A 26,599-nucleotide genomic window follows, 5' to 3' on the forward strand; every position below is an offset into this window, starting at 1 on the left:
TCTGTCTCCTCATTCACACAGAGAAAAGAACCCCAAAGTCAATATTTAGATATGGTTTATTTATGAGCTTCTTGTGACACAGAGTAATCATCTAAATCAACAAGAAAACCAGAATGAATCGGCGTCGAGGCGCTAGGTCTGTATAAACACTGTGTATAATGTACCATATTATGGCTTGTGAAATAAGCTTTAGAGAAGGATCCGAAGACATTAAAACGTTCATGTTCATATTCCTGATTTCATATTCCTCGAGGGATGGAACTCAACAGAAATGAAGGAACGACGGTCCGGATCTGACGTGAGACGTGTCTGAATGGCTTCATATCAGCAGGGCGCTTTAAAGGGCACTTCATCAAGCGTACGGAGCGCCGAATGTTCCAGGCTTTACTGTAGAGGATTATTGAAGGACACGTTCTCTGAAAGAGCTCGTCTGATTCTGTCTGAAACTCTCTCTCCAGGCGGAGATGAAACCAAACTCTCGAATGTGAGAGAAGAAGAAAATGACAAATGCAGACAAACCTGGATTTCGACCCAAACGGTTTGAGATGGAGGCTAAAAAATAGTACGAAAACATTCCAAGTTGTGAGGCGTAGGCTAACAGTTTGAGGGGGAATTCTGAATTTTGATAAAAAATAAACTAAAGGCCAGAGTTTTGAGAAAAACAAGGCCAAGCCTCGAGACACAAAGCGACAGATAGAAAGTGTGAGATGGAGAGGAGTTTCCACAGAATCCGTCTGTAATGAAGCGCATTAGATTTGACGAGAATGAAAACGAGGCTGTAAACATCATCCTTTACTGAACGAAACACTCGCTTCACGTCTCTAACTCACTTCGTCGAGAATCTGATCAGATAGTGAAGCAGAGATTCATCACAAAGCATTGTGGGATACGGTGAGCTCTGCTGTTCGGTCGTCTCTCATGTTATGAGACGTGTTTAATGCCACATAACAAAAACATAAGGTCTAAAAGCATTCCCAATGAGTCACGAAAAAAGAGAGAATTTGATAATTTTGCTAACATTACGGGATTGTCGCAACGTTCTCTGAACATCCTGAAACAAGTCACATAAAAAAATATACCACGGAAGATGAATGAATCAACATTTGTTCATAACCTTTAGTGCACTTCCTGTGTTTTTTCTGTTATTCAGCAGGAGGCGCTGTTACACATCTCCTGACAGACCACTGCATCTCTGGAGAAAAACACAGAGAAGAAGCACTGACTTAGAGAAATCTAATCTGACTAATGTTACCCAATGAAACGTGGACCGAAGAAGTGTTTTAGCTCTGTTTCGATCATCGAGGCCATTTTTGTTCAAAACTTTTCTACAGTTTTCTTTTTGTTAAAGGAACTTCCTCACACTGGAGCTAGAATTACAACGGGTTTTCTCTATATGTATTGCATGTTCAGATATTTATACAAAATATTCTAAAGGCTATGAAAACGACTGATGTCTGTCAGGAAAGGAGTTAAAGTCAGGGGTCCTCTGATCTTCTGCAGGCTCCTCGCTCAGACTGAGACGATCATTTAAACTGAACTGAGCTCAAATGTTGACTGCTGTCCTTCTACACTCTTTTCACGTCAGACACAATCTGTTTAGGCGAGTCGACTCGATCAGGAAACACGGACTGAACGCGACTCCGTTCCTCAGCCTCGTTCTCACCGCCGTTAAATGAAACACGTGGGTCACGCGCTGGAATCGTTCACCGGCGAGGCGTCTGTTAGTGACGTGAGGGCTCGGGTCTTTGGTCTCGTGCGCGAGTGAACACCGATGTGAGTCGCTTCTGAACGAACAGAAACACCGAGAGACACATCTGCGGCGAGAAAACGACGCGCCGCCGGTCGAGCGATTGCTCTGCATAGATTTTGAGATGATCCGAATGCGTCGCGTTTCTGTCTGGAATCCGTTCTGAGCTCGGTTTTTAACACTTGAACATAAAAGAAGAATCAAAAGCAAGTGTTTACTTTAATTTCACGTCATAAAAGACGAGGCGCAAATACATTTAATCACTTACATAACAAAAAATCAATTTACTCTACAATTAAGATATTGTTTTTAGCCCGTTGCCAGATATTTGTGCTTGTTTTAAGAAAAACGAACAACTTTTTAGAAAAAAGTCAAATATATGCATCTTAATTCAAGAACGTTTAGTTGTTTGTATTAGAAAAGAAGTCAAAATAGTAATAAAACACGCCTAGAGCGCCACCTGCTGTTAGAAACTAAGCTGAATCGATTCCAGAGAGAATCGCGACGTCTTCCGATAATCTCAGAATGGATCCACGAGACGCGACGCTTCGATTCATCGCCGCAGACCGGACTCCGCTGCATCAGGTCCACTTCTACTTCTTTTCCAATTATGACTATGAGTTAAAGGAAGAGCAAAGGGAGCGAAAGATCATGGCTGATGACGTACGGAAGGTTATTGGAGCACACATGCACACACTCACTCACACACACACTCACACACACACACACACACACACACACACACACACACCCCACAATCCCATGCAACACGAGCGCGGCCGTCCTCTGTCAGCGAGCGCTAGTATGGCCTACAGTACTGAAAACTATGTACATCAGAGTCAGTCGACTACAGGGACCGTTTGTACATGCGTGGATAAATATGTCTGTCGCTATTCCAGAAGGCAGAATAGACGACTCCGTGCCATATCAAACAACCTCGCGTCTCAAACCCAACAGTTATATACAAAAAAATACAAATGCAAATGCCCTAGAATAGATCTATATATATATATTCATATACATATATAGGTTTTAATCTTTGAATTAGAAATCTGAAAATATCATTTCTTATCTTTAAGAAAAAAAACTGGTTTCGGGAACCATGCAGCCGCCCGCGCACGCATCCTTCGGGCGAGAAGAAGAGAAAAAGCGTGCGAGATGGGGTCCGTGTCCCGCCTCGGGGTGCTTTCCTGAGCTGACCTCCGACCTCCGACCTCAGCCAAACGTCCGGCGGCGCAGAGGCGAGGAGAGATGCGCGTGTCCTCCTACACTTTGGACTCGTTCTCCATGTTGGCCACGTCTCCGTTCCTCTCGGCCAGCTCCTCGGCCGCCGAGCTCCGCTTCTCCTCCGGAGCGTCCGGCAGGCCCTGCTGGCTCAGTCTGCTGGCCACCGACCAGGTCAGCGGCAGACGCGAGCGGGCGGTCATCTCGGCCAGCTCTCGCGCGCTGCAGCTGGGGGTGTTGGTCTCGTAGATCTCGTGGAAGCTGTTGTAGTCCACCTCGTAGAAGCCGTCCTCCAGCGTCAGGACGGGCGTGAAGCGGTAGCCCCACTTGATCTCGCTGGCCACGTACGAGCTGCGCGCCTGACACGTCATTCCTGAGAAACACAGACCAGAACACAAGTCACAGAGAGCGTAACGAATGTTTAAATGGACATCTAGCAACTAATGAAGTTAATTGACCTCAGGTGTGTGACATGATTAGAGTCTCTCAGAAGTAAAGATCTCTCCGATCGGTGAAAGACTGTGTGATATTTTAAAAACAACGTTCCTCGACGTCAAACTTCAAGGGCTTTGGGAATCTCCTCAGATTCAGAGAAACTGTAGAGATCTGTGTGCAAGGGACTGAAGATCTTTGTCGGATGCTCGTGGTCTTCGTGATTTTGTCAGACGTTACTGAATGAGCTCAGGAATACTTCCAGAAACCTCTGTCGGTGAACACAAGGCACATAAAGGTTTCAGAGGAACATATGCTCCCCTCCGGATGACGTCTGTTTCTGGAAGGTCTTGAGTATTTCAGCGGGACAAAACTAAAAGACGTACTGCAGATATTACACCAGCGTGACTTCATAGAAGAAGAGTCTGGAGCTGAACTGACCCGCTGAGGTCCGGAGAACATTTGGAGCATCATTAAAGGAGAAATACGTCAAAGATGATTACTAACTCTTTGGCAGCTGGTAACCTATATCAGGCAAGAATGGGACCAAAACACCAAAACTCTAGAAACTCATAACCTTGATGCCCAGACGTCGTCAAAAGGTTTTAAAAGTAGAGGAGATGCTACGCCGTGATAAACTCGACCCCGTCACTGTTCTGAGACCTGGAGCAGGTTTGAAATGACCTCATTTTGGGCATAAAATTGTAAAATTCATGAAATGTATGGGCAGCAAAAACACTGATTAGGGTTGGGCAAAGATACATCAAAATGTATTTTAAAATACAATACCCTAAACCTGATAGTGACAGTCTGAGCAACTACTGAGCAGGGACCAATCAGAGGCCATGTTTTTATGATTACTTACAAAATACGTCAGAGTTAAAACTACAAGAACACAAGTATTTTGATTGTCATCCACCCGATCAAACACAAATGACATTTATAAATAATGCTCATCCCTGGCACTGACGATCTAGGAAAACATTTTCATCAAAGTTTTTAGTTTTGTAGTAAAATATTTCACCTTTATTCAGTAAAGATGATGTTCCATGAAGATATTATGTAAATGTCTCACTGTAAATATATAAAGCTTAATTTCTGATGCATTGCTAAGTAAAAAAATGATCTTTATGGTTTTGTGGTCGTGTTTAACACCAGCGCCATAAACCACAGTATAAAGAGCTTTGCAGCTGGATACGTTCATCTTAAAAAAAGTCTCTTTACTTCAAACAGCAGTGACCTGTGTCTGAAACACTGTCCTCTCACCTGATCATCACACAGAGCACTGGGCCATCTGCTGGTCAGAGTCAGGACATCATCCTCTCACACAACAGAGGCACTATATTTATATATCTGACTGACTCAAGGTGAAATATTGCAATGCATACCACATTCATACGAGCTGAGATCTGATCAGTGTTCGTCTGACAGTGGCTTTAATTGACACACATCTAGAGAAAGATGGTCTGATGACGGTGAGCTGCTCTTTCTATCTTGTTTACAAGGTTTCCTGATGATCTCAGCATGCCGCGGTGAAATGACTCACATAATAAGTGAAGAACACGTGTGTGTGTGTGTGTGTGTGTGTGTGTGTGTGTGTGAGAGAGAGAGAGAGAGAGAGAGAGAGAGAGAGAGAGAGAGAGAGAGAGAGAGAGAGAGAGAGAGAGAGAGAGAGAGAGAGAGAGAGAGAGAGAGAGAGAGAGAGAGAGAGAGAGAGAGAGAGAGAGAGAGAGAGAGAGAGAGAGAGAGAGAGAGAGAGAGAGAGAGAGAGAGAGAGAGAGAGAGAGAGAGACAGAGACAGAGACAGAGAGAGAGAGAGAGAGAGAGAGAGAGAGAGAGAGAGAGACAGAGAGAGAGAGAGAGAGAGAGAGAGAGAGAGAGAGAGAGAGAGAGAGAGAGAGAGAGAGACAGAGACAGAGAGAGACAGAGACAGAGAGAGAGAGAGAGAGAGAGAGAGAGAGAGAGAGAGAGAGAGAGAGAGAGAGAGAGAGAGAGAGAGAGAGAGAGAGAGAGAGAGAGAGAGAGAGAAGAGAGAGAGAGAGAGAGAGAGAGAGAGAGAGAGAGAGAGAGAGAACAAAAACGGTCAGCATATTTGATGGTGATAGACGAACAGTCAGTTCTGCTGAGCGCTGATCAACCAAACACTAATATTTACCCAAAACATTTTCTAAAAAAATCGTGCCGTACGTCAAGAGCCTGTCAAACGAATCAAGACGAATGCAGAAAGCAAGAATACGATGAAGAAGTTTAAGACGGAGCAAGAGTAAAGCTCCATCTTCCCGTTCGATTAGATGTGACAGGAAGACGAGCGAGTCCGGGGTTCAAAGGTCATCGTCTTCAGTCACAATCCAAACACTGTGTGTGTCACATCTGTGAGTCGTGTGCCGTTCCCTCTGCGCCCCCAGAGCCCAGACACACACACACACACACACACACACACACACACACACACACACACACACACACACGGCTTATATAACGCGTGTCTCGGAGTGGCTCTGTGGTGAGGAGCTGCGTCACGCTTCATCAGCCTCCGCTGCTTTAACCTGCGCTCGTGAACACACACACACACACACACACACACACACACACACACACACACACACACACACAGAGCCCGTGAGAGTCTGATACACAGTCTGCTGCTGAACCTCATTCATCTGCTGTGAGATAACACTTTAAACCAGATCCCTGCGTCCTGCGCTGGTCAGACAGAAGAGACACCTTCACTGCCCCGTTATCAGCAGACTACAGCCGAGAACACACACACACACACACACACACACACACACACACACACACACACACACACACTAATGCCTGCACAGTACACATATATTTATATGCTCTGACACACTCACTGTCACACACACACACACACACACACACACACACACACACCTGCAACAATGTTCACACACTCATTCACATTCTCAGACACAATATAGTTTTTTTTCAACTGCTCACACACAATCTTCTCTCGCCACACAGTTTCTGAAAGCTGATGCTCAAACAGCGGAAACACACACCAAACCCGCAACACCACACACTAACTCTCTCTAAACACAACACACAGCTCTCTCTGTAACAAATCTGACAGGGAACAAAAATGAAGGCAAAGGTGTTTTCAGGCAAATTTTCAGGTGTTTGTGATATTTTGAACGCAGCTCTTGTTTTAAAAAGATGAGCTGTTTTGCATTTTGTGTGTTAGGGTTTTAAAAAGAGATGTGCATAAAAAACACACACTCATAATTACTTGCACACTCATAGGGTCACACGCACACACAATTAAATACACTTGCATACACATGTAAACAAGCTTGCGCACACACACACACACACACACACACACACACACACACACACACACTCATTGTGGCTGAGGGGACAGCAGAACTGATCAGATCCTACACAACGAGCAGAACAGCACAAAGAACACATCCCTGTCAACATGTGTGTTGTGATGACACGTGTCCTCATGCGTGCTCTCGTCGCCATGGCAACAGGTCAGCCGCACACACACCACCAGCTGTTCCCGTTCTCCGGTCATGCCCTGAGCACCCTGGACCTCACGAGGAACCTACTCTGGAGTTAATGTGTGACACAAACTCCTGGAAGAGACGAGGCTTTCGGTGTGTGTCGTGATCTGAGCTCGAGCGCTGCTTCATGCTGAAGACTGAGAAACCAGCCGCAGTAACCACAGATCAATCGCGAGCATCATAATAACACTAGTAATCATAATAACAGCAATACTCCGGCGGCGCGCTTTAGATAACGCTGTTATATAATGTCAGTGGGTTTTCCTGATGCTGCGCCGTCACCATGGCAACCGCACTCACAAACCCTCAAAATAGCATCACAGTTGCAGAGAAAGCAAACGCGCTGCTTTTTTTTGCCTAATTGTACCTAGAAGATCCTCCATCTCTGCGGCTGCGTGACGCCACGTTCATTTTTATCTCAGACCGTTTTAACTGCAGCTCATGGAAAACGTGAAGCTGCTGAAATCGGTCTCAAAGACTATTATAAGCAGTGGAAAATTAGCAAGCGCAGACATCACACGATAATAACTGAAGTGACACAGATGATCACGTCGAGGAGTTTCCGTCCCCTCGCTCCGTGAAGTGTGTGTGAGTCTCTGCTTCAGCATGAACAGATGGATCTCTGCATCATGTCTTCACTGTTGGGAAGAGCTCAAATGTGCAGAAGATGCTGGAAAAACTAAAAATCCTACACAGCCATCAGAAGATGGAGACTTCCAGACGATTGCGTCTGAAGAAGACGGAGAGATCTGTGAAAGAGCAGCATTTTCGCGTTTTAAATAAAAAACATTATTTTCCACATCCTGTACATTATAGTTTCTCCTCCTGAAACTTTGTACAAAACTCAACGTTCTAAAAAAGCGAGGTGTGCTCTGATTGGCCAGCTATCCAGTGCGTTGTGATTGGCCGAGTACCTGAAGCGTGTGACTGAAATGTTCCGTCTCTTACTGTAACAAAACAATAAAACATTAGGAACGAGGCATTTGTTGCATCCAGTGAAGACATAGTTACTGATTATCAGGACTTTTACTGTCTATAAAATACTATACAATAACACCAACATCACCCTTCTCTGCTCAGAACTCTGGAAAAGTAAGCAGCAGGTTCTTAGAAAGCGTAACTTCCTCAAAGGCTGTGAGTCAGAAGCTCCAGACGGTTCTTGTAGAGAATCAGTCTCTTTATCTCTGTTCACAGTCAGCATAGATTCAGGAATCAGTCGTCCGTAAATGAGCTGAACTTTAAAACGTTGCTTCTTTTCGCTTTTCAACACTTTACACACAGTTCTGAGAACTGAGAAACATCTCACATCTCTTGCAAACTGAATGACTGAATTCAAAATATCACAAACACACCTCAAAATCAAACATCTGCAGGCACCTTCGCCGTAATATTAACTCCTGTTAGATTTGTGTGTTACACAGAGAACTGTGTTTCTGCTGTTTGAGAGTCAGCTTTCAGAAACTGTGTGACAAAAAAGACTTTGTACATTATTTTGTTTAAATTCATGTGTTCTCATCACATCCGATCACTCACAGCAATGAGCTCATCACTTCCTGATCAACAAATATAATTTTTCTCACAAACTTTGATGAACTTACTGCTTCATGAAAGAACTGGACTGTGATTAAACTGCTCTAATAAACTATTTTCTGACTTGCAGGAGTACACAAACACACACACACACACACACACACACACACACACACACACACACACACACACACACACACACACACACACACACACACACACACACACACACACACACACACACACACACACACACACACACAAACACAAACACAAACACACACACACACACACACACACACACACACACACACACACACACACACACACACACACACACACACACACACACACAAACAAACAAACAAATAAACACACACACTCTCCCACACACACATATGCTATGTTTCCATGTTTTCTGGGGACTCTTCATAGGTGTAATGTTTTTATTCTGTACAGACTGTATGTGTTATTGTTCTCTTACAGGAAACTACTCACATTATTACGTTCACAAAGAAACTCATTCTGCTTTTGTTAACATGAAACTTCAGTTCAGGTCCCCATCATGAGACAAGTCTCCATGAGTCTGTGTGTATTCAGGTTTAAGTCCCAAGAACAGAAAAACTGGTATACACACACACACACACACACACACACACGAGCTGATGGATCATCAAAGTGGAAACAGAGCTGATGAAATCATCAGCGAGAAGCTGGAAGCCTTTAATGACCCACAGACACACAAGGTCACGTCACGGTCATCTGTGCTGTTTCCAGGACTGGACTCCAGAGGGATTTCTGGGATATTTCCCAGCACACAGAGCCTTTAAGCTGCGTGTATCGATCTGACACTATATTTATATCCTGATGTGAGCTCGCTCCTATTTCAGGCTTTCTCTTAGAATGCTGTTAGAGCGAAATCTTGCAATGTACTAAAAAATGATAAAAAACATGATAAAAAAAACAAGAAAAGAATCTTTGTCTCTGGAAGCAGTCCTCAGCAGCACAGCTATATTTGTAGCAACAGACAACAAAACATTGCATGGGTCAAAAAGATCCATTTTTCTTTTATGCCAAAAATCATGTTCCATGTAAATTTGCTACCACAGACACACACACACACACACACACACACACACACACACACACACACACACACAGGCCAGCTATCCTTGTGGGGACTCCCTATAGGTGTAATGTTTTTATTCGGTACAGACTGTATGTGTTACTGTTCTACACCTAAACCTACCCTTTACAGGGAACTCAAAGAAACAGATTTTGTATGATTTATAAGCTTTTATACCCATGAGGTGAGTGAATGATGGCAGAACGTTCATGCATTAATGTAAACGGCCCTTTTAAGATCCTGTGATCTGACACACTTCTTCCACACACCACCTTCATTCAGTTTGTTTTTCTAGCTCTGTGACCTTTGTGTGACGACCACAGAGGGTTACTATACATACACTCCAGCTGAACTGATTAATTACTGACTAAAATACAAGTCATAACCTAATTCAATATGATACTTAACACCATACGTATGCACATATAGACAAAATGAACTAGATTAAATTAACCTGCAACTAGTCAAAGGTTTGGATGCTCTCCTCGCTGAAATCACTCGAGTGGAGGTCTGGGAATGACGCAGTAATCAAAACATGAAAAAAATGATGCTTTTTCTTTGTTCAAATTATCATCTGAGATTGAAAACCATTGCACACCTTCAATGCGATGCAAGGGTGTTTTGAACAAAAACATTTGATGAACACGCTACCTGCAAATGTAGTGATGTACGAGAAGTTAATTTCTCAAACATGAGATCTAGAAACTCTAGAAACTCCAAAGTCATGGTCATCGGTTCAGATAGTTGCTCTGGATAAATGCATTCTGTAATTCAATCTTTGAGTGCAATGAATACCCTGTAGTCCAAACTGTACAGCAATACCAGTTGCATGATCGATGTAGTGCACATTCGAATCCTCTGCATTACTTCATTGTAATGCATGGGATTTTGGATAAAAGCATCTGCCAAATGCATTACATGCAGTGCAGACAGTAGAGCGCGTCTTTAGAAACGCCATGGGCTGATTCCCAGGGAATGAATAAACTGATCAAATGCACCCCTTCAAGTGATAAAAGCATCTTCCAAACGCACTAGAAATGCTATGTAACGTGGCACACATTATGTGTTCAATATTGCCACGAAATGCATGAACCAATCCACTTCATACCTGCAATGTGAGCGACTTTGGATAAACCCACTAAATGTAACTCTCTGAACGCAATGAAAGGTACCTGTGGCCTCCACCATGCCCTCCAGGATCACCACGATCTCCAGCTCCTCATGGGCCAGGTGCTCTTTGGAGATCTCCCAGAAGGGGCTGTGCTGATTGATCTCGTGGCAGATGATGAGTGGAGACACCAGGAAGAGTCGGTCGTCCCCGGTGTCGTAGCCCACGTTCATGTCCGTCTGATTGAGAGGGATGAACTCTCCCTCCTTGGTCTGTTTGGACTTGATCAGTTTGGCTCGAATGGACGCCTCCACGATGTGCGAGTTGCGCAGGTCTCCGACGCGAAACATCAGACAGAGCCGGCCGTCGCGCATGGAGATGACGGCGTTGGTGGAGAACACCAGAGTCTCGGCGCGTTTCTTGGGCTGCGAGATCTTGACGAACATGCAGCCCACCATGAAGGCGTTGACGATGGAGCCCAGCACCGACTGCACCAGCAGCAGCACGATGCCCTCGGGACACTTGTCAGTGATCACCCTGTGGCCGTAGCCGATGGTCGTTTCCGTCTCTATCGAGAACAAGAACGCCGACACGAAGCCGTTGAGGTTGTTGACGCAAGGAGTCCACTGGTTGTCTCCTATGTGCTCCAGATCTCCTCGTGCGTGAGCGATCAACCACCACATGAAGCCGAAGAACAGCCAGGTCACGGTGTAAACCAGCACGAAGATGAACAGGTTGAACCTCCACTTGAGGTCCACCAGCGTGGTGAAGATGTCCGTCAGGTAGCGGTAGGTCTCCCGCACGTTTCCGTGATGCACGTTGCACTTGCCGTCTTTGCGGACGTAGCGCTGGATCTTCTGCTTGGCACGCTCTCTGTCCTGCAGCGGTTTGGGGACGTCGTCCCGCGCCTGCTTGGGCAGCTTGGGCTGTCGGACCGTGACGGTGCTCTCGACATCCTGCTCCATCTGGACTTCTGGAAGGTTCTGGAGAGAGAAAGAGGGAGTATCAGTGAGCATCATCTACAGTGGAGGTCAACGTCATCAGAACATCATTATTTCCAGCAAAAAAGTCAGTTATGTCTCTCTTCTGCTGTAAATATCAGTTTGCATTTCCAAACATTCATTTGGGCATCAATCCAGAGATATTTGTGTCTGATCTGATCATCATCAGTCTGTCTGCAGAAACAGAACAAACTGAGACTCGATCCAGAAGAACTGTGTCTCCGAGACGCTTCAAGAAAGATACCTGTGAACCTGTTAAAAGTTTGAGGCAAATGCTGTAAAATGAGGATGCTGTCTAATGAACTGAATTAACTGAATAAATGAGCATCTCTGTGTTTAAAGCAGAGTTTCTCAGGATCTTTGCAGGTATCTTTCTTGGAGCGTCTCGGAGACACGGTTCTTCTGGATCGAGTTTGTTCAGTTTCTTCAGATGACGATCAGATCAGACACAAATGTCACTGGATTATTACAATTAATGACAAAATTCCTACAGCAGAGGATAGAAATAACTGATTTAGCTGCTGACGATAATAGTGTTCTAATGATTTGGTCCTCCGCTGTACCTCCATCTTTACTGCACTATGAGCTGGTGCTGAGTTCTTGGGGCTTCATAAGAGGCTGAGAGAAGCACCACAAGGAGTGTGTTGTTGTCAGAATGAAGTGTATGAGATGAGCGAGCCGGACCGGATCACCTCGAGCTCTACTGTACCCCGGTGACCTCTGACCTCACGCATCTCATTCACTCATGAACTCCGAATGTAATAAAAAGCTGTCTTATGAATTCCTTATCTTTTCATATTTGAATGACATTTTTGTCTTTACCTCAATATCCTCCTCCTCTTCAGAGACGGACAGACACTGAAGATTATTCTGGTGTCATTAGTCACTGGCAGCAACACAGACAACAGACAGACAGGTAATTCAATTGGCAGTGCATTACACACACACACACACACACACACACACACACACACACACACACACGTACTGTAAAGCAGTGAAGTGTCTGTGATGAAATAACAATTCTCTCCTCAAACAAGGATTCTGTTTCTCTAAAGGCAACATAGAATTTAATAGATTAGAATAACGGGAATGGGGTTTCTAAGAACGTATTAAGGGATATAAAGTTGCCCGTGAAATTATTTTATGGTACACAAAATTCAATATTACAATCCAAAAAAACAAAGGATGTTGTCAGATCCCAGGAACACCTAGCAACCTCATGACAACCATCCAGAACTCGTTGGAAACAGCCTGGTAACAGTCTTCAGCATCCTGAGGATGGTTTCTCTCCAGGACAGGTACAGGTGGAGTGAGTCAGCGTCACCATGGTAACGAGCAGGTGCAGCTGAGCGGCTGACTAATGAGATTATTGATCAGGTGATCAGAGAGTGACCTCTGGACCGTTAACACACGAGAGTAAAACAGACCGGCTCAGGAGACAGACTCTGATCTCTAGTGACAGCACACTTAAGAGGAAGAGCTGAAACGCTTTGAGAGGGACGGAGTCTGTCAACCCATGAGCCTCGCCTTGAGCTGAAACACAGCAGCGGCTCACACCTACGATTACTGACACGCACACACACGATGATACACACGCACAAACACTTACACACACACACGATGATACACACACACTGAGACACACAGACACACACACACATACTGATACACACGCAATGATACACACACACTGATGCACACACACGCAGAAGAAGATGAACTCTTTGTTTGTCAGTGTGTATAAATGGACACACACTTCTCCATCACTAGGCAGAGCTCAGTAAACCTGAACCGATGAAGATCACACTCACTCCTGAGACGCTTCACACTCACTCCACTGTTTCCTTACACTTCACACACAATACAGCAGTGTGTGTCCCTGCAGAGTTTACACACACCATCACACAGATCAGTGTGAAAGAGCCTTAAACACTCACCTGTGTGTGTGTGTGTGTGTGTGTGTGTGTGTGTGTGTGTGTGTGTGTGATAGAGGATGTATTTACACTTCAAACCTACACACACACTCTTTCTTTAAAAGCACGGTCTCTCCATCACTCTTACTAGCACTAATAATATAATTACCCGTTTAATGGCAGTTTAATTCAATTCTATTCATCTTATTTTGAAATATAGTTTCTTATCTCAGTCCCAGGCTGTCTCTGCTGATTCCCAGGATTTATTTGTGTTTGTGTGTAAAGGATTATTTGGAATAAACCACTCAATTCTACACCACAATTAGTTTTAACTAATATCATAACATCATGCATTCACTGCCTTTGATTCTTCTTATCATATTTGAGTGAAACATTTGATGCCAGCAGGGTAACCTTTGACCTTTACCCATAAATCCATACAACTGTTTCATTATGATTTGACTTTAAGACAACACAGATTCAACACGGCTAATAAAGAGGTGACCAGCATCTCCTGGAAGTGTCTCATCAGCACAATGACAGCTGATTGCTTTCCATTTGGGATTTCATTAATTCATCATATCTGGGATTATTAGTAACATTTTTTATTGTTCCTCAGCGAATCTTATATGAGAACATTCATTCATTCACCGGAGATTACAAACATCTCACATCTTCTGAGGAGCCTTTATTTCTTCATCTCTCAATCAGCACTGTATTATATGTCATCTCACTATGTTATAATAATAGTCTCATCGATTTACACAAGCAGCAGAATTACGTCATAAATATCAGCAACAGGAACCAAATTCATATTTTTGCTCAGTTTGAGTCTCTGAATAAAAATAAGCAGTTTTTACCTCCATATTGAGCTATAAAAGCCTGACGGAGCACATATAATACAAAATAAAAACATACGCACATTTTAATATTTTTTGTGTCAATACAGAGCTGGATTTAACAAGTACAAACAATAGTTTCTATTCTGAGTATTATTTCAAATGTAAGGCTTTACACGGTTAATTCAGTTGTAACCTCATCAGATAAAATGATAAGATTATATATTGTTTGGAAATTTTCAGGCACAAATGTTCCAGGTCGCTTGAGAAAAGAGAATCCAGCGAGACGCTCAGTGTGTGTGTGTGTGTGTGTGTGTGTCACAGATGTGTAAACATTTACTGATGTGATTAAAACTCTCTTACTGATGTGATTAATCTAACTCTCTCTCTCAGCTCTGTCTCTGTCCTGAGCCTCTCTCTCTCTCTCTCTCTCTCTCTCTCTCTCTCTCTCTCTCTCTCTCTCTCTCTCTCTCTCTCTCTCTCTCTCTCTCTCTCTCTCTCTCTCTCTCTCTCTCTCTCTCTCTCTCTCTCTCTCTCTCTCTCTCTCTCTCTCTCTCTCTCTCTCTCTCTCTCTCTCTCTCTCTCTCTCTCTCTCTCTCTCTCTCTCTCTCTCTCTCTCTCTCTCTCTCTCTCTCTCTCTCTCTCTCTCTCTCTCTCTCTCTCTCTCTCTCTCTCTCTCTCTCTCTCTCTCTCTCTCTCTCTCTCTCTCTCTCTCTCTCTCTCTCTCTCTCTCTCTCTCTCTCTCTCTCTCTCTCTCTCTCTCTCTCTCTCTCTCTCTCTCTCTCTCTCTCTCTCTCTCTCTCTCTCTCTCTCTCTCTCTCTCTCTCTCTCTCTCTCTCTCTCTCTCTCTCTCTCTCTCTCTCTCTCTCTCTCTCTCTCTCTCTCTCTCTCTCTCTCTCTCTCTCTCTCTCTCTCTCTCTCTCTCTCTCTCTCTCTCTCTCTCTCTCTCTCTCTCTCTCTCTCTCTCTCTCTCTCTCTCTCTCTCTCTCTCTCTCTCTCTCTCTCTCTCTCTCTCTCTCTGTCTCTCTCTCTCTCTCTCTCTCTCTCTCTCTCTCTCTCTCTCTCTCTCTCTCTCTCTCTCTCTCTCTCTCTCTCTCTCTCTCTCTCTCTCTCTCTCTCTCTCTCTCTCTCTCTCTCTCTCTCTCTCTCTCTCTCTCTCTCTCTCTCTCTCTCTCTCTCTCTCTCTCTCTCTCTCTCTCTCTCTCTCTCTCTCTCTCTCTCTCTCTCTCTCTCTCTCTCTCTCTCTCTCTCTCTCTCTCTCTCTCTCTCTCTCTCTCTCTCTCTCTCTCTCTCTCTCTCTCTCTCTCTCTCTCTCTCTCTCTCTCTCTCTCTCTCTCTCTCTCTCTCTCTCTCTCTCTCTCTCTCTCTCTCTCTCTCTCTCTCTCTCTCTCTCTCTCTCTCTCTCTCTCTCTCTCTCTCTCTCTCTCTCTCTCTCTCTCTCTCTCTCTCTCTCTCTCTCTCTCTCTCTCTCTCTCTCTCTCTCTCTCTCTCTCTCTCTCTCTCTCTCTCTCTCTCTCTCTCTCTCTCTCTCTCTCTCTCTCTCTCTCTCTCTCTCTGTCTCTCTCTCTCTCTCTCTCTCTCTCTCTCTCTCTCTCTCTCTCTCTCTCTCTCTCTCTCTCTCTCTCTCTCTCTCTCTCTCTCTCTCTCTCTCTCTCTCTCTCTCTCTCTCTCTCTCTCTCTCTCTCTCTCTCTCTCTCTCTCTCTCTCTCTCTCTCTCTCTCTCTCTCTCTCTCTCTGTCTCTCTCTCTCTCTGTCTCTCTCTCTCTCTCTCTCTCTCTCTCTCTCTCTCTCTCTCTCTCTCTCTCTCTCTCTCTCTCTCTCTCTCTCTCTCTCTCTCTCTCTCTCTCTCTCTCTCTCTCTCTCTCTCTCTCTCTCTCTGTCTCTCTCTCTCTCTCTCTCTCTCTCTGTCTCTCTCTCTCTCTCTCTCTCTCTCTCTCTCTCTCTCTCTCTCTCTCTCTCTCTCTCTGTGTCTGTCCCGTGTTGAGTCATGTTCACATGTGTCTCTCTGTGGTGTATTTCCTGTTCCTGTCTCACTGTGTGTCTCGTCTCACTGTCACTCAAGAGAGAAACAGACACATTACGGCTCTGAATCCACGCGCACCTGCTCATGATGAAAAGAAATCACAGACGTACAGGTGTGTCAGAACAGAACCGTGACAAGATTATATGAACCTGATAAAACAAGCCCATCTGTGTGTCTGTCTCTCGCCCGTCTCTCTCTCTCTGCAGCCATCGATCCATTAGCAAGCTGGACAACCTGCTTTACAACCCACAGGGAGAGAAAATTAACACACACACCGATGTGTGTTTTAACGCCTCATTCAGATCCACTCATATTTATTCAGAGTAAACTGCATGCTTTGTGTCAGCGGACGGCCAAATGGACACGACATAAATAACATCGAACAAAAACTGAGAGAGACTCATATTCATGAAGCCATTGAGAAAACAAAGACCGACGCAGGAGACAATGAGCTCATTAGCATAGACAGACAGACAGATAGTTTGAGAGACAGACGGACTGGAGAGCAGCTGTAGCTCTGAGCGATGACGCCAGCGACGGCCCTCCGAGACACGGCCGAGGTGCGATCCTCATGAGAGCTGGAAAGGATCAACACGCGCTTGCAGCACATATTGATTGAGTCCAAAAGTAGCTTCAGAGAAAATCACCCCCTGAGTCCTATGCTTGTTCTGATCTCGGTTAGAACTCAACACACGATCAAACCTCACACCACAGACAGAAACACAACATCACACACAGGACAGAATGACTTCTGTCTCACACACTTTCTCACGAACACACACACTCTCTGCACTGGAACAGTAGAACACTAGGACACTACAAGACTGGAAGACCAGAACACCGGAACACTAGAACACTACAGACTAGAAGACTATAACACTAGAAAACTAGGACACTAGAAGACTAGAACACTGGAACACTGTAGACTAGAAGACTAGAACACCGGAACACTGGAAACTATAGACGAGAAGACTAGGACACTAGAAAACTAGGACACTAGAAGACTAGAACACTAGAAGACTAGAACACTGGAACATTATAGACTAGAAGACTAAAAGACTAGAACACTGGAACTCTATAGACTAGAAGACTTGGACACTAGAAGAATGGAACAATATAGACTAGAAGACTAGAACACTGGAACACTATACCTAGAAGACTAGGACACTAGAAGACTAGGACACTGGAACACTATACCTAGAAGACTAGGACACTAGAAGACTAGGACACTAGAAGACTAGGACACTGGAAGACTAGGACACTGGAACACTATACCTAGAAGACTAGGACACTAGAAGACTAGGACACTGGAAGACTAGGACACTGGAAGACTAGGACACTGGAAGACTAGGACACTGGAACACTATACCTAGAAGACTAGGACACTAGAAGACTAGGACACTAGAAGACTAGGACACTGGAATACTATACCTAGAAGACTAGGACACTAGAAGACTAGAACACTGGAAGACTAGGACACTGGAATACTATACCTAGAAGACTAGGACACTGGAACACTATACCTAGAAGACTAGGACACTAGAAGACTAGGACACTGGAAGACTAGGACACTGGAATACTATACCTAGAAGACTAGGACACTGGAAGACTAGAAAAATAGAAGACTTGAACACTGGACCACTAGGACAGTAATGACTTTATGAACTACTTTACTTCCAAGATTAATACTATCAGATATAAAATTGTAACGATGCAGCCGTCAGCTACAGTATCAGATCACATTACATCACATAGTGCACTATAAACTCCACTCATTCTCTATTATAGGAGAGGAAGACGTGTACAAACTTGTTAAATCATCTAAACCAGCAACATGTATGTTAGACCCTATTCCATCTAAACTATTAGATCTGCTTCCAGAAGTCATAGATCCTATTTTGACTATTATTAATTCATCATTGTCATTAGGATATGTCCCCAAAAACTACAAACTGGCTGTAGTTAAGCCTCTTATTAAGAAACCACATCTTGACCCCAAAGACTTAATTACAGACTGATCTCAAATCTCTCTTTTCTGTCAAAGATACTAGAAAAGACAATATCCTCACAACTACATTCATGGTATCTGTGAGGATTTCCAATCAGGATTTAGACCATACCATAGTACTGAGACTGCTCTCATTAGAGTTACTAATGACCTGCTTCTATCATCGGATCGTGGTTTTATCTCGTTATTATAGCATTCGATACTATCGATCACAACATTCTCTTGGATAGACTAGAAAACCATGTTGGCATTAGAGGAAGCGCCTTAGCATGGTTTAAATCATATCTATCTGACCGCTATCAGTTTGTAGCATTAAATGAGGAGGTATCATATCAATCACAAAAGAAATATGGAGTTCCTCAAGGCTCAATACTAGTGCCGTTGAAAACAATGTTTCTTGCATCTGCAAAACTGCATTTTTCAATCTCAGAAATATATCTAAAATACAACCAACAAATGCAGAAATGTTAAATCATGCATTTATGACCTCGAGGTTAGATTATTGTAATGCTTTATTGGGTGGTTGTTCTGCACGCTTGATAAATAAAATTCAGCTAGTCCAAAACACAGCAGCTAGAGTCCTTACTAGAACTAGGAAGTATGATCATATTAGCCCTGAATGGTTTATCTCCTCAATACTTGAGCGAGCTCTTATCACATTATAGTCCTGCACGTCCACTGTGTTCTCAAAACTCTGACCATTTGATAATACCTAGAATATCAAAATCGACTGGACGGCAGATCCTTTTCTTATTTAGAACCTAAACATGGAACATCTGGAACATCTCCCTAACACTTTTCTGGAGGCAGACACACTCTGTCAGTTTAAACACACATCTCTTTAACCTAGCTTAGACATAACACACTTATACGCTTCTATTATTCAAATCTGTTAAAGGACTGTTAAGCTGCATTAATTAGATCAGCCAGAACCGGGAACACTCCCCGTAACACATTTATTACATCGTGAAAAGGCATCTACACTAATATAATCTTGTCACGGATGGGGTTTTTGTTTCTTGCTGCTGTTGCCTCTGGCTTAGATGGGAGCAATTAATTTCTAGCGATTATCATTGAATTGATTACAGAGACTGTCTCAGCATTTAACAAAAAATTAATCTTGTCATTATACATATCTGTATTGTTAAAAGCACTAAATAGAGTTAGTGTTAGGTTAGTGTCCTAACACTAGGACACCATGACACTAGAACGCTAGAAGACTGTAACACTGGAAAACTAGACCAGTAAGAAACTAGTACACTAGAAGACTAGGACACTAGAACACTAAAACACTAGAACACTGGAACACTGGAAGAGTAGGACACTAGAACAACACTAGTACCCTAGAACCCTAGGACACTAGAACACTATAGCACTAGAATCAATCAATCGATCAATCACTTTTATTTATATAGCACTTTTAACAATACAGATACTGATAGTGATGTATAATAACCAGATTAAACACTTCATTTCTTATTAAATGCAGAGATGGTGTATTTAATCAAATTGCCGAAAATCACTAAAACCAGCGCTCAGCACTCATCAAACCAACCCAAACCAGCGCTCAGAGTCCAGCTTCATGAGTCTGATCACTGGACACGGTTCATTCAGTAGACCTTCACCAACACTGAACTCAGTCCAACAACAGTCACAGAATGTGTGGAACCACTGACTTCTACAGCATGAGAAAAGATTAGTATGGAATTGAGTAGGAACTATCGACTGTCACCGTCTTTAATCTTCAAAGACAGAAAGTCACACAGAGTCAGGGTTAAACAGTCTCAGATTACATCAAAAATCATCTTACTTTGTGATCTTAAGATGAACAAAGGGTTTGGAAAGACATGAGGGTGAGTAATTTTTACAGATGAACTGTCCGTTTTTGGATGAACTGTCCGTTTAAAGACCAGCATTCAGGCTGTGACTTCTGACCTTTCAGCACACTCAGAGTTCACACACCACAACAACAAAACGTTTCTTGCCTTTTTGCCTAGTTTTATTTTAAAATATTTGGCAAAAGAAAATTTTTCATGATATTTTTCATCAATGTTAAAGAATAATTGTTTGCAGTGCTGCGACTCGGGCCAGAGGAAGGCTTCTCGTCTCTGGTCTCGGAGGTGTTTGCTGAACGCGGTCGTAATCTCTGAGCAAACACACACACACCTGAACACACACCTGAACACACAGCAGCTCACCTGAGCCCGAGCGTCTGAGGCATGCTGGGTAATCCACACAGCGCCTGACTCAGCACAAACGCCAGTCGATCGCACGCTTCCAGAGCATCTCTGGATCCTCTCAACATTAGCTCTATTTCTGGCTGTGATAAACAGCCGCTCTCTCTCAGTAGGTCACTGCGAGCACGGGCTGCGTTAAATATTTCATATTTCTTCAATCTCGCTGGGCTTTTGGTGCAGAACCAGCATCACGGTGGGCTGGAGGAGATCTGTGGGCGGCGCGAATAAAAAAAAAAAAAAAGCACACAAAAATCTCACAGGAACAACGACGTTAAAACCACAAGAGCAAGTCTTGAGATGACTGACACTTTTTCTGTGGCTTTCATCACGTGACCTTTAAAACACAGCCTGAGACCATCATCAAATCCCTGATATCATAGCTTCACTGTAGTAAATTAGAAGAAGGTGTCATCCTCGACTGTATCTAAAACTATTTTACATAAAGTATACAATACTGCATCTTTCCGTGTAAAACTTCCGTGCAATTCATTTGAGCAATTATTGTGTGTACCAACATTACCATATTATGGGGACAAATCTGCATCGAGAAATGATTAAAACCTGACAAAACCTCATTTTGGGAACATTCCTGAATTGTAAAAATGATACAAAATGTGTGAGTAACTAGTCATGAAGACTAAAAGGCAGAGTGAATGTAAAAACAGAAACCGAGCAGCACGAGCATCCTCACACTTCATTATGAAAGGAGACTGTTTTTGTGCTAGAAGAGCTTCAGACGTGTCATAATTACTGATAAACTCAGCTCTGATCTAAACTGAGAACTGAGGCTGATTTCCAAACACGAAAGTGCAAGCACTGCAAAAAGTTAGTATTTTTGTCTTGTTTTCTAGTATAAATGTCTATGAAATTATACCAATAATATAGACATTTTTGCACATTCAGGGTGATTTCTGCTCACGTTTGTTTTTGACGTTCCGGTCAGTGATCAGCGTTCCTCTGATTTAGTCGGCCTGAATCCTGGTGACCTGAAGAGTTTGCTGGAGGAGGGAGCTGGGAAACATGAGCCACCATCGCCATGGCAACACCCGGCTCATCCGTCAGCGCTCACAATGGCAGATGCACGGTGTGCCAAGAGAAGTGGCAGCGTTCTGCGGCGTTCCAGAAGCGTCCGTTCCTCGAACCTCGCGGAGAGAAACCAGCTCAGACCCGCGGGTCAGGAGACGCTCTCGCTCAGGACGCTGGCGTAGGAGTGTTCTCAGAATAATTCAATCACGTACAGTCTGTGATCATAACCAGCAGAAGACATGCGTCTCCAACAGACATTCATTTAATTAGGAGCTCATGCATGTCATTAAATCTGCAGCGAGGAACCTTTGAGTCGCTGCCAAAACCTCAAACTCCAGAACTCTTTCAGTAAGCATTTCGGATCAGAAAGTTTTGCTGCAAATAATCCAGAAGATTGATATTTTAACAAGAATATCAATGAAAAAGTGGGTAATTTATCATAAATCTTATAAATAATATACTGAATGCACCGCTAAATCCTTATGTCTATTTTGGGGTTAGTTTTCACACCTACCTCCAATTAATGAGCATTTCTAATTAATGTTACATGTTACATAATACAGACAATGTGTCGTACATTTAACAAATTATAACACTTTTGTGTTTACTTGTGGCCTGCTTTAGTCATTTGTTGATGCTTTTGCATTTTTAAGGTCTGATGGTTGAAGGATGAATAGAATGATGAGATAAAATTCAGATCATTGGCTGATTGTTAACAGAATTCACACGAAGCATCATCTGCTGCAGGAGAAACTAGATGCTTGATTAAATATAACTGTTTATGCAGGCCTGATCTTAGAGAGACCAGGATGAGCTTCACCGAACATCACAAGAAGCTCTGAGAGGAGGAACAATGAAGCTCTCCGTCACGTTTCGTGAGGATGAAAACTTACATGACTGTTACGCAACGCTGGCACAATCACTGCCTGAGCACCACGAATCTGAGCCTTCTGGAACTAAACCGTCTGAAGAAGAACCGAACAAAGAGAGAGAGAAGAGAGAGAGAGAGAGAGAGAGAGAGAGATCAGGAGAGACAGAGAGAGAGAGAGAGAGAGAGACAGAGACAGAGAGAGAGAGAGCAGAGAGAGAGACTAGAGAGAGAGAGAGAGAGAGAGAGAGAGAGAGAGAGAGGACAGAGAGAGAGAGAGAGAGAGAGAGAGAGAGAGAGAGAGAGAGAGAGAGAGAGAGCTCAGAGAGAGAGAGAGACAGAGAGAGAGAGAGAGAGAGAGAGAGAGAGAGAGAGAGAGAGAGAGAGAGAGAGAGAGAGAGAGAGACAGAGAGAGAGAGAGAGACTGAGAGAGAGAGAGAGAGAGAGAGAGAGAGAGAGAGAGAGAGAGAGAGAGAGAGAGAGAGAGAGAGAGAGAGAGAGAGAGAGAGAGAGAGAGAGAGAGAGAGAGAGAGAGAGAGAGAGAGAGAGAGAGAGAGAGAGACAGAGAGAGAGAGAGAGAGAGAGAGAGAGAGAGACAGAGAGAGAGAGAGAGAGAGAGAGAGAGAGAGAGAGAGAGAGAGAGAGAGAGAGAGAGAGAGAGAGAGAGAGAGAGAGAGAGAGAGAGAGAGAGAGAGAGAGAGAGAGAGAGAGAGAGAGAGAGAGAGAGAGAGAGAGAGAGAGAGAGAGAGAGAGAGAGAGAGAGAGAGAGAGAGAGAGAGAGAGAGAGAGAGAGAGAGAGAGAGAGAGAGAGAGAGAGAGAGAGAGAGAGAGAGAGAGAGAGAGAGAGAGAGAGAGAGAGAGAGAGAGAGAGAGAGAGAGAGAGAGAGAGAGAGAGAGAGAGAGAGAGAGAGAGAGAGAGAGAGAGAGAGAGAGAGAGAGAGAGAGAGAGAGAGAGAGAGAGAGAGAGAGAGAGAGAGAGAGAGAGAGAGAGAGAGAGAGAGAGAGAGAGAGAGAGAGAGAGAGAGAGAGAGAGAGAGAGAGAGAGAGAGAGAGAGAGAGAGAGAGAGAGAGAGAGAGAGAGAGAGAGAGAGAGAGAGAGAGAGAGAGAGAGAGAGAGAGAGAGAGAGAGAGAGAGAGAGAGAGAGAGAGAGAGAGAGAGAGAGAGAGAGAGAGAGAGAGAGAGAGAGAGAGAGAGAGAGAGAGAGAGAGAGAGAGAGAGAGAGAGAGAGAGAGAGAGAGAGAGAGAGAGAGAGAGAGAGAGAGAGAGAGAGAGAGAGAGAGAGAGAGAGAGAGAGAGAGAGAGAGAGAGAGAGAGAGAGAGAGAGAGAGAGAGAGAGAGAGAGAGAGAGAGAGAGAGAGAGAGAGAGAGAGAGAGAGAGAGAGAGAGAGAGAGAGAGAGAGAGAGAGAGAGAGAGAGAGAGAGAGAGACAGAGAGAGAGAGAGAGAGAGAGAGAGAGAGAGAGAGAGAGAGAGAGAGAGAGAGAGAGAGAGAGAGAGAGAGAGAGAGAGAGAGAGAGAGAGAGAGAGAGAGAGAGAGAGAGAGAGAGAGAGAGAGAGAGAGAGAGAGAGAGAGAGAGAGAGAGAGAGAGAGAGAGAGAGAGAGAGAGAGAGAGAGAGAGAGAGAGAGAGAGAGAGAGAGAGAGACAGAGAGAGAGAGAGAGAGAGAGAGAGAGAGAGAGAGAGAGAGAGAGAGAGAGAGAGAGAGAGAGAGAGAGAGAGAGAGAGAGAGAGACAGAGAGAGAGAGAGAGAGAGAGAGAGAGAGAGAGAGAGAGAGAGAGAGAGAGAGAGAGAGAGAGAGAGAGAGAGAGAGAGAGAGAGAGAGAGAGAGAGAGATCTGCTCTATATACTCAAAGGATATATGTAGACTGTAAAAAAATATTATCTTAATATTTATATCTTGTTTTCTAGTATAAATATCTACACATTACTAATCAAAACATATTTACATGGCAAGTAAAATGATTTAAGATATTAAGATTTAAGATATTCTTTTCTAGAAAAAACTGTTAAATAAAATGTAAGCAAACCAAGCAAAAAAAAAATCTGCCAATGGGGTAAGAAAAAAATATTATTATAGCTTAATTCAAAAAGCCAAATAGGATATTTTTTGCTGCTCATTGGTAGATTATTGTTGTTTGGTTTTTTTTTAAAAAAGAAAATAAAATATTTAATATTCTATATTATATATATATATATATATATATATATATATATATATATATATATATATATATATATATATATATATATATATATTTGTATTATTTTTTTAACTACATTTTTACTTGTACTGTAAATTAATTTTGATTCAAGCATTTTTAGACATTATACTAGAAAGCCTGAGAATGTTTGCACTGTGTACAGCATGCTTGTTATGTTTTGACACATTCTTCATTGAATGTAATTGCGATTATAATAATTAATATTCGAAATACTTCTGTTGTAATTCTTATTTTTTGTATTTATTGATTTTTTCCTCTCATTATTAGGTTGGTGGTGTAATTATATTCTTATACAACATGCCAATAAAGCGACTTGAACTTGAACTTAAACTTAGAGAGAGAGAGAGAGAGAGAGAGAGAGAGAGAGAGAGAGAGAGAGAGAGAGAGAGAGAGAGAGAGAGAGAGAGAGAGAGAGAGAGAGAGAGAGAGAGAGAGAGAGAGAGAGAGAGAGAGAGAGAGAGAGAGAGAGAGAGAGAGAGAGAGAGAGAGAGAGAGAGAGAGAGAGAGAGAGAGAGGATTTTTAAGGTTTCCGTCGCGATCGGCTGGTCTCCATGGAAACGGTGCGGATTCAGAACCCACTCAAACCGAACCGATGATGAGCAGAAGCCCACGGGCGCCAGATCTCAGCATTTCCCTCAGATTCACACACAGAAGCAACACATATGTCGGGAAGAGAAAAGCCCGTAAATGTTTTACTGATCTTCATCACTGTTGCTCCTCCGCGAGGAAGACGACGATGAGGAGGAGGAGGAGGAGGATTCTTAGATTACCGAACGCTCGTCGTTCAGCCCTTATGTAAGCCATCATTCGGTTACAATGCTCCTCAGAAACACGGAGAAACTGCGACTACAGTGATGAAGGAGTAAATACGACACGTACCAGACAGCGCGTTCATTCATTCACTCGTTCTTCATCCTCTCCAGCTCCTTCGGTCCTCGGTGATGAAGAAGAAGACGCTGATTTCACCTTCCGGCCCGCAGCTCACGGAGAGAAACCCAGAGAGCCATCATCTTCATCATCCTCCCATCCTGACATGATCTCTAATGAACCAGAGACTGACTGAGAGAGAGAGAGAGAGAGAGAGAGAGAGAGAGAGAGAGAGAGAGAGAGAGGGAGGGAGGGAGGGGGAGGGGGGAAGATTCATCCGGCGTCACAGGTTCGAGTCTTTCTGAATCGGTCGGTGTTTATTCCGCTCCGGGGATCATTTTCGCGTTTATTAGTCACGTGATACCCAGCAGAAGAGTAAAAAATGTAGACTTGCTTTCGAACTTGGATCTTTTTTTTTTAATTTGCACCTGCCCGATTCGTATGCGCTAAGATCTACTGAATATGCGACATCTAAAATGAATTTTTTGCGTTTTCACGTCACGGAAAGCGGATCACGATCATCAGCGTGTCCTTTTAAAACTAAACCAGTGACAGCTCGTTTTTGCGACAAGAAACCTGTACAGCCCAAATATAAAATATAGATAGACGGATAGAATGTGAATTTAGTTTGTAAATGATGTGTTTCTTCAGGACTGTGCTGAGCATCGCTCGTTAAAACGCGTGTCATATTCACGCCGAAGTGCGTCTCTTTTCATGACAATTAATGAAAGAAGCTATTTCAAAGTACATCCTGCATATTCTAAATGACCTCCACTGGTTTTCTCGTTATTGTTTACTATTATCATAATACGTAAAATACAGAGTTCTTGTAAATTTGCGACTCTTTACATTTTTCCCGCCTCCACTTCACGCACTGTGTTACAG

General features: G+C 43.5%; 1 protein-coding gene across 2 annotated transcripts in view; it reads right to left on the reverse strand.

Moving 5' to 3' along the window:
* The window catches only part of kcnj6 (potassium inwardly rectifying channel subfamily J member 6), a 39,803-nt gene extending 13,877 nt beyond the window's left edge, over window positions 1-25,926 (reverse strand). Inside the window, exons 1-3 of one of the 2 annotated variants that reach the window (XR_006248693.1) lie at window positions 25,727-25,926; window positions 10,771-11,689; window positions 2,497-3,344 (exon numbers count right to left, since the gene is read on the reverse strand). Coding sequence is in view for 1 of the 2 variants with exons in the window: in XM_043231798.1 (XP_043087733.1) it covers window positions 3,013-3,344; window positions 10,771-11,671 (1,233 nt within the window). In the remaining variant the exon portion in view is untranslated. Of the gene's footprint in view, window positions 1-38; window positions 3,345-10,770; window positions 11,690-25,726 lie in introns of those variants that run through there. The other variant, XM_043231798.1, reaches the window with a different exon arrangement.
* Window positions 25,927-26,599: the final 673 nt, after the last annotated feature.

Source organism: Puntigrus tetrazona, unplaced genomic scaffold (genome assembly GCF_018831695.1).
Source record: "Puntigrus tetrazona isolate hp1 unplaced genomic scaffold, ASM1883169v1 S000000416, whole genome shotgun sequence".
Taxonomy (NCBI): Eukaryota; Metazoa; Chordata; class Actinopteri; order Cypriniformes; family Cyprinidae; genus Puntigrus; species Puntigrus tetrazona.